At 40.2% G+C, this 17,290-nt stretch overlaps 1 protein-coding gene across 1 annotated transcript in view; it reads left to right on the top strand.

Annotated features, from left to right (window-relative positions):
• Positions 1 to 1,585: 1,585 nt before the first annotated feature.
• ccdc33 (coiled-coil domain containing 33) overlaps positions 1,586 to 17,290 on the top strand; it is a 47,579-nt gene continuing 31,874 nt past the window's right edge. Inside the window, exons 1-5 of the mRNA XM_071896460.2 lie at positions 1,586 to 1,862; positions 1,949 to 2,388; positions 2,856 to 3,026; positions 12,135 to 12,283; positions 16,882 to 17,006. Of these exons, the coding sequence (XP_071752561.2) occupies positions 1,586 to 1,862; positions 1,949 to 2,388; positions 2,856 to 3,026; positions 12,135 to 12,283; positions 16,882 to 17,006 (1,162 nt within the window). The remainder of the gene's footprint in view (positions 1,863 to 1,948; positions 2,389 to 2,855; positions 3,027 to 12,134; positions 12,284 to 16,881; positions 17,007 to 17,290) is intronic.

Below are 17,290 nucleotides of genomic sequence, written 5' to 3'. Positions count from 1 at the left end.
TAGGCTACTCGAAAGCTTTAGCCAATATAAAATAAAAAAAAATAAAAAGCAAGTGTAAACTGTCGTGATATCCAGACAAATTCCCACAACTGAGTATGCTCCCGATTTTCTATGAAAGGCGCTCTTGGTTGAGATATTCCTGGATTGGATTTCATAGAGACATCATGTAGCCTACAAATTTCATCCCTTTGAAGTGGAGCTTGATCTTTTTTCTCTTCTGGCGACAACAATGAAGCTTTCAGCCAGGGAACCCCAACATGTAACTCAGTCACCTGTCTGTGCCTCTGCTCTCTCTGTGCTGGACTTCACGAATGGTATCTAAAGTAGCCCTATTTTTTTTCACTTCTAGCTAGGCTACTATGCCGTTTACAGCATTATTTGACAGAAGTGTAGTCGCACGTGCAACTACAACGAGGCTCATTTACCCCCCCCCCCCCAGCCTACAAGGGCAACGTTTTATCCTGGACTGGCACGGTTACTTTAAGAGAGAAGATATTTTTTGTGAAGAATACTGGCACGGTTATTTATATCAGTGAAATATAGGCTACAGCTAACACGTTTTAAAACGTGTAGATAAAGCTACTTACCGACCGCCTGCACGTGTGCAGTATCACCAGGTAGGCGTGGATGACCAATTTGTGTCAATGTAGGCCTACTGTCGGCTAGGCAAAATTTTGGAAAAGCGCAAAAATATGACTACTATAGTTTTGAAATAGGCTGCACGGTTTAATATGATTTGAGTAGTTGCTGTATGACATTTAAAAGCTAATTTCCCCTATACAATTCCAGCGTTGTTGACCAGAAACATGCACTAGCCTATAAAATCCGTTGAATTTCCCATGACAGCAGAAATGTATAGATATCCTACCTTCTATAAGCCTCTTCAGCTGTCTTTCTCTTGGTTTAACTTTAAATAATTGTCCCTTGATCTTACGTGGTGATTCTGTCGTGCATGGTGAACACCCACTTTGGAAAGGGTCAATAATTACATAAACAAAACAAAAATCTCATGAACAACTTTCCTTAGGTATTATCTGACCTGAACACCTCATGCAGTATGGTGGGGACTTTGAACTGCCTCTATCTTCTTATTCAGCAGCACATCATAAAACTGCTGCTGCATGCAAATTGAGAAAAGTAGTTGTGAAACACTGAGGGAACATGACAGTGAAGACAAGCTCAAGTCAGTGCCCATAGTGTGCAAATTTTGCAATATTTTGATTTATAAAATGACAAACAAATGTTACTCAGCCCTTTTCATTTGGCATGTTGACATAATGACAAACAAATGTTACTCAGCCCTTTTCATTTGGCATGTTGACAAAATGAATAATATTTTTTTTAAATCCCTCATCCCAAGGTAGAATTAAATCAAAATTCATATGTGTTTTCTATATATTGATGACCTTTGACAGCCTGAGAAGTTTTGTTGACATTTCCTGGGAAAGAGGGATTGGCCCTGCGGTAGCTCCAGCAACATAACAAACCCAGTGTGGCAGAAAACCTAAGCCTAACACCTGAAGTCATATTATCAGCCCTTTCTGATACATTTCACATCACAAATTCGACAACAGTTTTTGTGACGATGCAGAGGAGTCCCATCAGGGTGGAGGAGCAGGAGCTTGACTTGGAGTTTGAGGTGGTGAACGTGCAGTTCAACCAGCTGGGACAGTATGTTCTGGCCCTCACTGTGAAGAATCCTCTGCTGCACGACTCCGCAGAAGGTGTGCAGCTCCGCCTCAGTGACCGTCCCGGAGACATCCTTCGGACCAATTCTGGATGCACTGATGCCATTGAGCAGACCAGCCTGGATGAGGTCTGCACCTGCGTGAAAAACAGATTTGTCTTCACTTTACCCAAAGGTACGGCAGATTCTTCAATGTGGTACACTTGTTATTGCAGTGTGATTTGATCTGATCATGTTTTGTTCTGTGTCTCTCATGGCCAGGTTTTTGTAAGAATGACAAGAACCATGATGTTCGCCTAAAGGTCGAGGCTGTGAGGGAGGATCGTACCAAAGCCGGTGAAGGGTTCTTTGCCATCTACCCGCGCACCGATGCCCCTCGTATCAACTTGTTTGTTGGTCGGGGCGAAGAGCTCTATCAATACAGTGGCATTATGGCCTTGCTGCGAGTGCACAACGACTACCTGTCCATGCACTGCGGTCGGCTGGTGTACACCGCGTCCTTCCATGAAGCCAGACCCTACTTGAAGAACATGAGCAGTTCCTCTCACATGTTTCCCCTTTCTGTAGGCGACCCTGTGGTGACCTCAGGGGGCGAGGACAGCAGTGTCCCGGAGCCTCAGGAGTTTCCCACACCAAAGAGCATTAGTGCTACTAGCCAAATCCCATCCCCTCAATCCCAGCCTCACACAAAACTGGAGCAGGTATGATCTTTATCATAATGCTGTATCCAAAAACCCACAACTAAAATGTGCTTGTTATTCTTACGGTCTTGGAGTCAGAAAGAGCTCAGAAAGAAAGAGCTCAGACAATGAATAGGTAACCGACATCCAGGTTGATTTTCTGAGAATGTAAGTACATTTACTTGTTCAGAACTGATCACACTATAAAATAAAGCTCATTTGGGTTCAAAAGCTCAAACACTCATTGTCAATGGCAGTGGAACCAGAGAGTCCTTTTGACCTTACAGATTACACACTTGATACTTGATTCTAGCCTTGGGAGAGACCTGTTCATGTTCACAAATATTGATGGGACAGTCCAAGTTCATAGGAATAACATTTTAGGGTGGATTTTACCTTCACTGTCTGGTGAGGTAGCCCCATAATCGCTAAAGATATGGCGATTCATTTGAATTCAAGAAAATTTTTCTTACTCTTCCCTTGTCTAGCGTGCTGCTGCTGACACAAGGATGGAGAGCTCAAGTGAAAGCCTCTCCACTCCACAGGGTGAAGGATCCTCAAGTCCAGATCTGTACTGCCGGACACCAGGCCAAGATAACCTCCTGTCTTCTGAGATCCTTCTTACCCACCCAACTCCTGAGCCGCTTCCATACAAGCAAGTGAGTGAATCCTCTACTGACTGGTTGCTGAAAGTACATTTATTTTGCCAAAGTAGCACATTGACTCTGAGACAAAATAATCAAACCAATAGGCAAATCACACCATCATAAGTATTAACTCATAACAAGCTGACTCCAGCTGTTTTCAACCACTGTATAGTGTTTGGTTTTGAAATATATGGGACTGAGTTAGTGATCTGTTAACTCTTTTGCATTCATACAAAAGCAAGATAACAACAGTGCCAATACGTTATGAAAAGGATTTCCACCTGTTGTTTTAATCATTTTGATTGATTGATTAGATATATTTGAATTAAACTCCCAAACGGTCATAGCAGGGGACACAACACAATACTTATACTGGGCATTTCCCAGTTTTCCCAGCTCAGTCTAGTTTCAGTGTAACATCAATTAATCATGCCTCAGATGAATAAAGCGAAATTAAATTGTATCTGTCTTGGAAATTCTGAATTGGCTATTCGCACCTTTTAAACTTCATTTTCCTGCTGCATAAAAATGCACATTTCATTGTTCACATGTACATTCAAATTGAGTATTATTACCATAATTTTAAATCCTGCCACCTGAAGGCCTCCTGGGTCTTGGGACTAATTGCTGGGGTTATTTTTTCTGTGTCAGTCTGCTGCAGTGGCTCTGTCATAATCAATGAGCCTTGTAACACTCAATTAGAACATAATTGGATTTGTGTGTGTTTGTGGTGGAAAAACATGTACATTGGAGCTGACATGAAAGAACTGCTTATCTCTGTCGACAGCTGTAATGAAGCTATATTGGACTGGCCAATTGTAAATTTCATAAAAATTCAGTCAATTTATTCATATTCCCACACACCTCTCCCACTTTACCCCCAGATGCCTCACACTGCGTGATAAACACAGCTTGGATTTATATTGGAAAATTAAATTAATAATTCACACTCTGGCGCAGAGACCAGACTAAATAATAATAGTCCATATGTATTTTTCACACTGTTATATACAGTGTGATTGATGTTAAATAATATGACAAGAAGGACAGTTGACTTTCTTAATGGTAAAATGGCACAGAAAATCACAATCATGCTGTTATTTTAATGCAGGCCATTAGTGAGATTTAATATTGTCTGAAAAGCTGTTCCAAAACACTTTCTAATAATATAATGGATCTTAATAATCTAGTATTGTGGTAGACCGGCGTTCAAATAGCTCCCCTGACATCAAAAGTTGAAGGGATCCTCAAAATGGCCACTGGAAAAAAAAATTCAATTTCAGTCATACAGATCATTTCTGTTGTGATTTACCTCTGTTATTCTGGTAGGCTGGGTGTCAAAGATTTATTTCCCCAGTTATGAGCACTGAGAGTGGGATGTTATAGCTAAGGAGCCTGTGACATGTACAAATCTTCCTGATGGTTATTAAAGTGGCAATGATCACCTTGCTGCAGACGTGCGGCTGTACGGCACTCAGCCCGTCACGTTCCTGCTGCGACTGCCTGACAAGCGCTCTGAATTTATGGCGGGGAGACAGGGTCGCGTCTGAGCTGCTGTATAATAGACTGCTTTATATAAACGCCAGAACCGTTCGCCTGGAGAACACCGTCAACGGCAAATACACCACACATCCTTAAGCATTTTATTTGATCTTCATATCTGTTTATCTCTAATGGCAGTTTTCCCTTTCTTATTTAAAAGATTTTACTGAGGTACTAGTTTCCATGACTATAGCCATGTAGCATTTCCACTTAGGTCATGTTATAGGAGCTAAACCTGTGAGATAAAAAGATGAAGCACACACCCGTTCTTTGAAAATACACACAGCAAGGATTGATTCTGTAATTGATAGCAGGTATTTATCGCTCTTTCCGAAGGTGTTTGTGTTTGTGTGTGTGTGTGTGTGTGTGTGTGTGTGTGTGTGTGTGTGTGTTTTGGTTGGAATGTTTTACATGTCAGTGTGATAGATTATGTCCTTGCCATGGCCTCTGTTCTGTCATCAAGTGTGTGTGTGTGTGTGTGTGTTGGGGAGATGTGAGTGTTGTTTGGGTGGTTTGTGTGTAGCAGCATAAATTGAAAGGCTTTTGTGTGTGTCTGTGTCCATGTGCTGATAGAGGTCATGCTGTGCAACCAAATTGTTGGTTTGTTGTTGAATTTCACACTTTACCATCTTATCTTATGACCTATAAAATGTCAGGGTACAAAGTTCTATCATATTGATATGTTTTGTTTTCATAACCTTTTGGTTTTTCCTGTAATCAGTAGCGTGGTTTCTGGTATTGTTTGTTTTTCTGAAAGGAAAAGGAAATCAACTAAACCTGAGTTCTAAAAACACCACAAACGTCTCATCAATAAAAGACAATGAATAATAACAGCTATTCACATACACAGAATTCCTACCAGAAGCCGTGCTATGAATATGGATTTCCCCATTTGAGTAATCTGTACTGTCTCACGCTGTTGGGGGATTTGCATTTCTCGAGCCTCAGAGTTTTTAATTGTGAAATGAAATCTCACCCCAGCATGCCTAACATAATTGCTATCAAAATGAGAGATTTGGCAAAATGTCCCATAAGTGCTAATTGAGGGCAGAAAATAATGATTAGCTTCTAATTCCTTCTATTTAAATCTCTGTGGACATTTTGTGTGTATGTCTATTATTTCAGTTTAGAGACAAATAAAATCCTTGCATATCTTTTTTTTAAAATTTTTTTTAGGTTTTTTATGAATTTCTATACATATTTAAATTCATTCCAGTGCCTTAGCCTAAACAGAAATTTTTGTCTGACTTCAGAGGACCTTGGTTGCTCTAGTCACTACTGGGCTAGAAAGCATAAATGCTGCATGTAATATTGGGTAAGATAATGCCAATATAATCTATTTTTAAAGGTTTTTATTGTTTGAATCAAAGTGAATGCGACTTATTCTTGGGATCTGTAAGTGCAATATCTGGTTATTTTGCATGTCTTTCATCAGAGCATCGTTTTTCGCCACAGAGCCTGAATTTGACCGAGCTTCACAGAGAGGCCATCTCCCAGTTTGTATCTGTTAGATTTTTCTGATGAATAATGTATTCATAGTCTGAAGCTCCAGACGCGTCTCACTGTGTGTTCAGAGCTGCTTGGGTTTCACACATCTCTGCAGGAATGAACGTGAAAGCTGAATCAAGAGCCTGTCTTGGTTATCGACAGCTGTGGGGAATATCCTTTTGTGCACAAAGAGAGAAAAACTGTGGACTTTTGTTGTGTCCTCATTAGTTAAGATAATTCCCTGGATACATGCCTTGCTTAAGAGGCACTATATGAACACATTTCCACCTTGGCTGCTGTATGAACACCCATTTATCCAAGTTATTACCGGCCACACAGGTGGGACGCTGGCTGATTCTTTGGTTACCATCTTTTAGTGTTTCCATTCTGAAGGTGATATTTGTTTATATTCCCTTCCTCTAATGGATGTCATGAATTTGAGTCAATAAGAGCAAATAGACTGTAAATTCCTCTTGAGAATGTTAATATCACGAAAACAGTAGTATTTATCAGTCAGGCCACAAACAAATTGGAGTTGTTTCCATCTTGCGTCCGCTCTGATGAAACTGCAGAGGTATTTTTTTAATATTTGAAAGTAAGGTAGAGGTAATCTTTTGTTATTATTTTTATTGCAATAACTGCATTCCAACTGGGTTGCAATCTGACACTACTGTTATAGCTGAATTGGATCAATATTAAGGATCACATTGCTGCCATCTGGGACAAATGTAATGAGATCTGTTGGCCTTTCATAACAAAAGTTATTGTAGCATAGGAAAGATGGTTTTATATCATCATAGGTATTGGTTTCTACCTGGGCTCCTGTCAACTGAAGGATTTTGACCCACAGTCATAAAATGTTCCCATTATGAACCGACATTTTCTAAGAACAGAGATAAACACTCGGTTACTTCTTCACAGGTCAATCCAATTATCGCACCAGAGATAATGGAATATGACGCTGTTTATGTAAATAACCTTTATTACAATTTGACCCAACAACAGATAACACTGCTGCGTATGTTTATGACCTCCTGTTGATGTCACATGTGACCTGGGTTGTAAACAGTTACTGAAGAAAGTAGAGAAGGTTTAGATTATATATTGATAATTTTCTTCTGTACTGTGCAGACTTTCTCCTTTGTGCTTAAAGAGTATCCTAAAACAGTCAAACCGCCCCTGTCAATGAGGGTAAATGGATTATAGTGGTTCCTTTGAAGGCAGGGAAACGGTCAGCATGATGATTTGTAAAAGTCAGTTCAGTACAAATGACCAGACTGGGTATCTGGGTGTTCTCCGACGCTGATGGTGAATCCCGTTGACACTGTAGTGCCGTCCCACCGTGTAGATCCCCTGCTAAGATCACTCATGCCAGACTCCATTAGCAAAAGGCTGCTCTCCACATGTCACTACACGAACAAAGACACACGTATCCATCTGACACTAAAGGTGGAATGCTAACAGCCATAAATAAGGTGTTGGTAAACATGGTCTGACATAGGAAAAAGCTTGTGTAACTTATAAATGACCATGTTGTGAAATAATTAAATAGGACTTTTATGTTATAAGCTGTTGTCCCCCATCCCCTGTGCTGTATTTACAGGCGCTTGGCTGAGGCATTGGACATGAAATCAGTGTTTAATGAAATGACAATGAGCGTAATCTGAACTGATGTGGCTCAGAGTAAGGATCCCGTGATAAAAGAGAGTTGTGATTCTTTCAGACGGGAGCCGATTGTAACGGCGGCATTTGTGTCACCTCCTGCTCCTGTGTTTGTATGTGCCGTTTCTCCAAGGAAACATGTTCTCCAATTTGGTGTAGGTGACAATACATGAGGTTATTTATGCAGCTGAACAGTGAAAACAAGATTGTGCTATTGAATTGTGGATATAGGCGACAGCGTTGCTGCCACATTGTGCAGAGTTCAGTCACCCATTTAGCAACACCGTTTTTATGTATAATTTACACTTCTTCTGAAAACATCTGCCAAGTATTAGGTTACTGCATTTGTGATTGTCATTATGACTCCCCCGATGTATTGTCATTGGTTTTAATATTCCCCGGCTGTCACAGTGACATCATGGTATTGATTCCTCAGATGACTCTTCCATGGAAAACTGAGTCATGTTTCCCGGAGAGGATCCACACTAAGCCAGTAAGGAACCCCCCTGTGGGCATGGCAGGGGCAGGGCAGTATGCATCAAGTCATTCCTAATTTTTCACTTTATTCAAAGCCTGGCTCTGAAAGGCTGCATCAAAGTTACCTCCTGACACACATCTTCAGCGCAACTCGTTGTTCACCAACCAATGTCGCAGTATTTTCCTCAGTAGGCTGCTCACAGTCTGATTAGATCATAAAAACACCTCTTTGAGCTCAAGGAGTCACACAGCCCTCTTTCATGTGACCTAGCCCTTAATTAGTACTGTAACAGATTGTCATTTGCATGTGCGGGCCCCACTGAGTACATGGGAGGTGGCGTGCATATGGGGGGGAAGGATAGTGGCACTTCAGGGAAGGTTTGCTTAACAGACCCTAAAGGCACATGCAATTAAGAAGTGTTGTTATCGTAGCTAATTATAATAGTGGATACAGTTATTGTGTTTTTGGTGCCTAATGTGCGTTCAAAATGATAATGTGTGTCTTTTTTGCTATGTGATTAATTGTCCTCTGCTCCATGATATTATAATATGGGTCCAGTAACATGGGAATTTTTACACTTGATGAACCTCCCATGTTTGAAGATTAGATGTGAGTCTTTTCATTATGACTCTATTAGGAAAATCATGCAAAGAAACCTCTGCTTATCATTTGAAATTTCTCATTGAAGTCCATTCACTGGTAAACATTTCTTAAAGTCATTTTAATTTCCATATCACAATATCTCTAAATTCTTTTGCAGTATGACTTTGTGTATTTGCATTATTGAAGAGATCATGGAAATAGTTTGCCTTTGAATTTCCCCCTATGTGCCCTGAGAGTGGCATTTGGTGGCATTTGATATGTACAATAGATAAGGGAAGCTCTGCACAGAGTCATTATTTTTCAAAGTGTACCCTGAGTAACGCCTGACAGAGGATCCCCCTTAGACCGACTGGGAATTTCTTCCTCTGGAGAATTGAGCTGCACAGCGCTGTGAGACTCCTCCTTTTATTTAGCAGGGAGCAGCGTTCAGGAGTTACATGCCTTTGGCTGTTTGCTTTAGTTTAAAGTAAAAACCTTGTCTGCCACATGTGCTTTGTTCTAACATTGATATAACATCTATTCTGTCTTATCATGTTGTGATTTTATATTCATACCGATTTATGAAATGTGTGCACCGTGCTTTAGTGTTTCATTTAAAAGAACTTGCCGAGATTTCGTGAAAGGAGGCTCAGTTGAACACCAGACTGTTGAGATTGCAACATATCCCATATATCCTCCCTTATTTCCTATTAAGCTGTGAATTACAGTTTCAAAATATTAATTACAATAAGTAATTTCCCATTAGACAGATGTAATATATAACAACATCATAGCCAGCACAGTAAACTGAACTCTTGACCGGTCTGGAATCCTTGTTTCTACTTTTGTTCAGCGAATGTTCTTCTACTCCCTTAATTATTCAACATGTCTTAAATCTTTAATTTGTCAGAACCCATATCACTTTCCTTAACAGAAGACTGAGCCTGTTCTGATATTTTTTATTTGTCTGTGGTTTCAATATTTATGTCTCTTTAGACCTCCGTGGTGCTAACCATTGCTAACAATCTTTTCTCCATACTTGTATTTGTATTTGCCAATCCCAATCTGTGTCATTTGTCAGGGGTCGTTGTCGGCTCTACACATGCTACTGGCTGTGTTTTAATATCGCACATCATCACTCATGCTGTTATTAAGGCGCTCGCCATTTATAATGCAAATATATCAGTGCAGATGCAAATCACTGCAGACGCTGACCAGAGCTCTCATGCAATTGTCTGCTGTTTTTATTTTGTTTATGTATTTAACAGGTTTATTCCTTCACATATCTTATGAAACATATATTCCTGTGATAAAACACACAGAAAATGGAGGCAAAACGTTGCTTTTCCCGCACTCCATATTGATCGTTCTCCTATATGAAATGTCTAGTTGATTGACAGGTAGAATCCCTTAAAGCCTCTGTTGACATGTTATTGCTCTGGGTCATAGCAAGCAAGCAAACCGAAGTAAGCCTCTACTCTCCCCCATAGCCCTACTCTTTACCCTTCCTCCCTGTTTTTTTTTTTACTGTCCACTATCTTTTTGTCTCCTTATAAAATTTCTTGCTCAGCACTGAATTATTGACTAGTCTGGAGTCCTGTGAGACCGAGTTAGTGGTGGGTTGTTGTCCATCTTCAGCAGCACAGAGCTTTTTTTCTCAATCCCCCAACCAAAAAGAAAACATGCCCGGGCTTATCGTGTTCAGAGTCAGAGAAAATGGTGAGGATGGCATTTCACCGCCTGTCATCTAACGAGGGCGACATGCAGTGCTATACTGATGCAGAAAATAGCTCGTATTTATGAATTTGACAGCTTTAGGTGATCTAAACACTGTAGAAATGTTTTAATATGAAATTATGTTAAATGTTTTGAATGTTATTTTGATTTCCTCTATTTGGTGAGATCATTTGAGACAGATTTTATCCTTAACATTTCACCTGTATGTTAAAAAAACTGTAAACAATGCTGGATCATTTTTATCTGTGGTTCAAGAATGTATTGATTGGCTTGTTTGCCTTTTGACATTCACACTCCGTCAAGGTCAGTCAGTTTGCTGAAGGAAATAGATTTTTGAGATTATCAGCTCTTAGTTCTGCCAGACAAATATTGAAAAACAGTTTTTGGAGGCCTAATAGTAGAGGCAATAGTATTGTCTGCCCACCTCGGCTCTTATTAGTGTGGAAGACACTTGCCTATAATTTATAAACACTAATAGCTGGGTGCTGTTGTTAATTAATTAAAATGTGTTGTAAAATAATGAGTATATGGACTGAGTCTCATCAATTTGTCTCCATTCGACTGTCAAGGCTTTACTGCTGTGAAAACATTATTATAGCAAATGCAAATGTCATCCAGTGTCATTTATATTTCCACCTCATTTAGGCATCATCCTCTGTCGCATGCAACTAATTTGGAATAGTCTGTGCAGCCAGTGTGATGTCATCAGACAGTCTTGCTTTATCATTTGTACCTGAACATAATCGTTTAACTGGAAGCAGTGCACTGAATATTTTGTATATGCTGTTATCCTAACAGCTGATGGGAGCTTGTGGGGAGCGGCCAGACAAGAGTTGGTTTTCATCATAACCATTTTGTGCTGGGAAGGCAGAGACTGCGCCTGGAAACCGCAGGTTGTGTAGGGGAATGCCGATTCATGTGGCGCTGGAGGAGACCTTGTGCTGAAGATGGATGCTGCTTCATTGTCCTGAAATAATTATTCCAGTGACAAGTGTGGCGTCGCCCCTGAGCTTTGAACAATATCGAGTGGCTCAAGGTTGCCATCTGATGTGACTTTCGGTTGGCTTGTAGAGAATGCCTTGAAACCCCACTATGAAAAGCTATTGCGTGTACAACAGTGTGTTGTGAGATTACCTGTTGCTTAGGAACCAGTGTGACTTGATGCACTAGAGGAGGCTTTGCCAAGGTCGTTACAAAGACAAATTCTTCCACAATCCTGAGGTTAAGTGTGATCTAAATTATTGCTATTTTCTATCTCTACATATTTGCTTGATGGACTCTAGCTATAGGAACTATAGGAATTAAGAGGTGAACCTAAACTCCTCCCATCCAACCTTCCTCTCATCCTGCTGTGTAGTTCATATTTTGACCATTTTGAAAAGACTCATTTTGAATTTGCATTATAGCACAGCCTAATTTCTGTGTTCTGCACCCTTCAGGAAATGATCAGTTTCTTGTTTAAATAATAGGAACATGGCTGTGAATGATAATGCCATAATCAGTGTGTCTGGTGTTACTCATTCGCTCCTTAGCATTAAAGAAACATTGACATAGCGTGCTGTTTTTGTCGTTTCCTCTTATTTGCACATTTGAAAACCCTCCAACAGAATGTGTGAAAACATCTTTTTCAGGTCATTGAGGATCCAAGGGATGGAAAGGCGTTGGTAGATGACATCCATGTGTCCCGTCCTGGAACAGAGGTTGTCATCATCACCCTGCATGGCGCTCGTGACCTTCCCCCACTGAATGACGGAGAGGTTCCACAGCCATTTGCAATAGTGTGAGTAACACATTTCTTACACTTTGAAGGACAAAACAACCCAAATAAATGACAAGGTACCGCCATCAAAAGAGTGATTATCATAAGGTTGCTCCATTGACAGTGAACTGGAGATTGCTTTGTGTTCTCAATAGATTGTGTGTGTTTTTCCATCCAGAGAGGCTTTAACTAATTTTAAAGATTGTAAAATGTAGAAATATCCCCGTAAAATCGTCCATGGTAGTAGAATCTTCAAGTTGGTCTCCTTTTTGATTTTACTGTTTATAACAGTGTTTTGAATTCGCTATACAAATAAAGATGATTATTTTTAGTAGCAGTAGTAGTAGGAGTCACAGTGAGTGTGATTTCTTCCACAATTCCTCTCTGTATCACTTGTTTTCGGAGTGATACAGAGGATCACTCTTTTAGGATGGATTTTCCCAATTTGGCTGCATCCATAAGTCTATTGATTGGAAAAATAACGAATGTTGACATCCCATATATCAGTGCCAAAATCTAAACAATTATGGTACAGAATGAAAACATTTTAAGAAAACGATCAATCCTTGAGGGAAACATCTGCCAGAGTTAAAGATGATTACTGGATATTTTACCTCAAACTGAACTTACTTTATCCACAACAGGTTTGTGTAAACAATGAAATTATGAAAAATATGGATTTAAATTTTTTTTTTTTATCTTAGCTGTTTTATCACATCATCTTTGAGAATAAAAATGTGTTAAAGTTTAATTAGAATTGAGTTATAATTGTATTAATATATAGAAGTTATAATTAATTGCATTGACTCTTGCCTTGGCAATGTGCCAACTATATGTTATGTATATGGAAAAGCACTTTTATAATGATAGATTTTTAAGTGAGAGAGAAAAATGGATGTAATTCAAGTAAAATGGCAGTGTTTACCAGAGGAGGTCCTAAATTTACCGGTACTTTAACTCCCAATGACCACATGTAATTGAGTGTGTAGGCAGAGGAAGGTAATCCTCTGATAATTTATCTCTCCCACTGAAATAAAAGGGGATCCTGCAAGTGACCATTTGGGCCGTCATGTGGAACAACATAGGCTTTGCCAGAGAAAGACAGGGTGCTAATATTTCTCTGGCTTTGGCTCTGATCTTTTGGCCAAATAATGAGATCCCTATCAATAATAAATACAGTTGTTCAGTGTGACATTGTGGGGAAATGAGACAAAGAACTGAAAAATGCAGACACACTGGGCTAGAATGAGAGAAATGAGAAGTGTGTGTGCGTTTGTGTGTTTGCGTGTGTGTGTGTCTGTGTCGGGCGGGGGGGCTTTGCAGGCAGTGGCTGTCTAAAGTATCTAATCAATTTCTGATTATTGCAGTCAAGAAAAAAATGTGTCCTTGATTAGTGAATACCAGTCTAGGACTATAAAGCCTTGGACACCGTCCCACCCTCTCTCCCTCTCTCCCTGATTTGCACTCCCACTGTGCAGAAAAGCGCTGGTCGAATGAAGACGGCAGACACAGTCGCCATCAGTGGGGGCAGCAGCATCAGAGGAACAGCAGCACTTCAAATGGAATGCGAGGGGTTTTCAAGGCATACAGTCATAAATTTTTCATCTGCAACTGGCTTTGAGGCAGGAGAGGGGGCAGGCCAGCCAGGCTCCAATTGAAGGCTTCTAACAACAAACCAGGGCTTTCAGAGACAAAAGGTAGACAGGGGGAAGGGCACTTGAAATGAGAACAACAAAAATCCTTTATTTACAATAGATGAACAAAGAGCTCCGTCTCATGCAGAAGTCAATGTTCAGCTGCTTTAGCTGGGCAAATCTACCAGCAGAGCAGCAGAAAATCACAACAGCAATCAAAAGGGATAATGGCAGGGCAACAATGGTAAATATGCCTCAAATGATGGCTGCCACAACAAAAACATGAATAGATTTGAAATTAATAGAATAAATTAGAAAAACAGGCAATTTCTCTTGCAGTCGACTAAATTGTTATGTGTTTACGGTATACACACTTGGGGAAAAATATTGATGCAAGATGCCACATGAAGGATTTTCTCCAACGGGTATATCACAGTTGATTTAACAAGTAGACATCAAAATAAAATCCTACATACATTAGTTATTATATAGCCTTTCACACAGCAGTTTGCTTTTTATTCATTAATTTAAATGACTGAAGAAACTCAAAATATTATCTTTCTTTGTGTCTAAAGTGACAGCCTTATACTAGCACTCGGGTGTCTTTCTGAAATGAACCTTTATATTTAAACAGCTTCTTAAAGCTTATAACAGTGCGACCGTGTTTTATTGTCAGGTATGTAAGAATATACAAGGAGGGACTGTACGGGAAATGCAGACAAATATGTATTTTTAGCCCTGTCTCTTTGGTAGCTGGTAGCTTATTAGTATGCTGTAAATATTGCATGGGCGCTTTCAAGGCCCTGCTGTTCAAAGATGGCCCTCTATCTCTTCCAAAATTCAGAAATAAAAGTGTATGTGTACAACTACGCTTCATCCAAATCTTCTTACAGCTAGGCCTCTGCATCCCATGTTACAGGCGACTCTTTATCTATGAGGTAAATCCGAAATATGAACCTGATTGTGGTAAAAGCATCCTGGGCTTGAAACACTGCCCCTCATCCCATAAGCACACGGTGGGAGCGCTGCAGAATGGCTGCAAATTTAATGACTGATTTCCCGGCACTGCTGAATCCTCTGGGTGCAGAGTCTGTCTGGATGCTAATGCAGGCTGACATCTCCATCCTTGTTTAAACAACCCATGTTATCCTGGATGGGCTGCTGCAAAGGGAAATTAAAGGCACCTTAAGAAGATCCATCCGAACAGTCCTGCTCTACTTTTTCCGTGCACTAGCATTTTAACCTTTCCTGAATTGATCCTGAAAAAAAAATGTATACAGGCAGTTTGTGAAGTCAGATAACAGCACTATGCTTTTTTAAACACAATAAATAAGAAAGATATTCATTTGTTCATTGTCAATTTTATATATGTTCACATTTATCCACATTTTAGATTTTGTAGAGTATGTTAAACATCAAACACAACTGAATCTAGTTTGATGCTCCAAAATTTTATCCTAATATTTTTTCGCAGTTTTCTCAAGTGAGAGCAGTGTCAAACCCAAGGGAAATTCTCAGAAACTAATTTCCACATGCATTCATAAAGTGGATCCTAAGAGGCCCATATACTTTACTTCGAAGGATTTACAATGGACTGTCATATTAGTTTAGAAACTGTGAAGCCCCTCTGAATCATACACATACATGGAACCACACTGCAGCAGCCAGATGATGTGCAATGTCCCATCTGTCCCTACCTGTTAAATCTTGCCAGTTTGAAGAGAAATTATGTGTGGGGAAGAGTTTCATCTATATAGTGGCAGCTAACTGTAAATCTTACATCTCTCTGGAGATACTGCGGTGAGTAGAGATGAGAGAGATGAGTAGTGATGTTTCCCTCACTGCTGCCAATGTAGCTTCCAATTCGACTGTGCGGTCAGTTCAGTGGTCCAGGTCAGTTTGGGTTCATTCTAATATATTTTGAGTTGAAGTTGAATTAAACTATGTTTCATATAACATAATTGAAGGGGTAGAATGGTGTTACACTAGGAGAGCATGTGAAGTTCTATATTTCTTCCCAGCATAATTTTAAATCCATTTTAGAGGAATCATGTTTATTAATTTCTCCTCGCTATTTTGGGTCAAAGTCCCTTAATCCCAGCCTGTGAGCCAATTCAAATGACTGTGAGATAGGTAAGAGATGGTGGAAATATGTTTGTTATATGTTGCTCAGAGTGGGCTGGGGGTGGGCTGCGATGAGGCTGGGGCGTGTGCAGCAGATCCAGCAGTGGCATCCGGATAAAGCTATGCATTTGTTCATGAGATTAAGGGCCGCTCGGTGTCACAAGGGCAGTCAGGCCTCAAGCTCTATGACTGGAAGCAGGTGGCACGTTTCATACATCCCCGCTAAGAGGGATTAGGCCTCTGAAGGGGCGAGCGGGAGAGGGTGCATATTTGATTAGATTGTTCAAAGGTTTGTGAGGATGGAGGACCGTTCATGTGATTAGCCAGGCATTTTGAGCTGGATTCCTGATTTCTGCGCGTTTTATAACATCTTGCGAAAGGCAACATTGTTATTTCTAGGGAGAGGCCACCCTTCTGGAATGTCAGAAAGCTGGTCAAACTCTGCTCTGTGTGTGTGTGTGTGTGTGTGTGTGTGTGTGTAAACAGTATGAAAATATGATCAAATCTCTCTGTGTGAAAAATCACTAGTCTCCCATAGCCAGAAACAAGCAAAATGAGTCTCCCCATGATGTCATACGAATTCACACTTAATTGAAAACAATGGAAGATGTGATTGTGACAGGAAAAATTTCGTGGATAACGGTATGGCCAATTCTACTCTAGTTTAGAATTGATAGTTCAGCACTAAAACTCAGTTGAATGTAATTTACAACACTATGAATCCACAAATATTTCAGTTCTGTAGTTTGCAGCTTTGGGAGAGAGCTGTTCAGAAATACTGATTGGTATGATTATAGTAAAAAGAAATCCTATAAGGGATATCTCCATCATATTGTATATGTTCACTTTATGCATCTACAGGAAGAGTGGAGTGGATGAGTCCTGTGGGCGGCAGCGTCGGGGGGCGACCCGCTGCACCCTCCAGCCCACACACTGCCCCTCCTGGGAGGAGAGACTCTCCATTGAGCTGCAGGCCCACGGGGAGGGTGAGCTGCCAGAAAGTAACACCACCAAATAGGATAAAGTTATTGGGTAATGTTGCGTGGGCTCGGCCTCAGTACATTACAAAGAACAAAGTGCACAGCCAAGAGAACAACGAAAAATGATCTGTCTGGGTTAAGTTTCACTAGCTTGGTATGACTCATTTCGTAATAAAGCTGATGGGATGATTTGTGGCAAATGCCTTTTGATATGGATTTTAAATAGTATGTGGCATATGTGGTAAAAGCCTGAAGAGATTTTAGGCAATGCTACTGTAACTGACACTCAA

Source organism: Centroberyx gerrardi, chromosome 4 (genome assembly GCF_048128805.1).
Source record: "Centroberyx gerrardi isolate f3 chromosome 4, fCenGer3.hap1.cur.20231027, whole genome shotgun sequence".
Taxonomy (NCBI): Eukaryota; Metazoa; Chordata; class Actinopteri; order Beryciformes; family Berycidae; genus Centroberyx; species Centroberyx gerrardi.
Note: the sequence above shows the minus strand (reverse complement) of the source record. Positions and strands in the feature narration are given on the sequence as shown.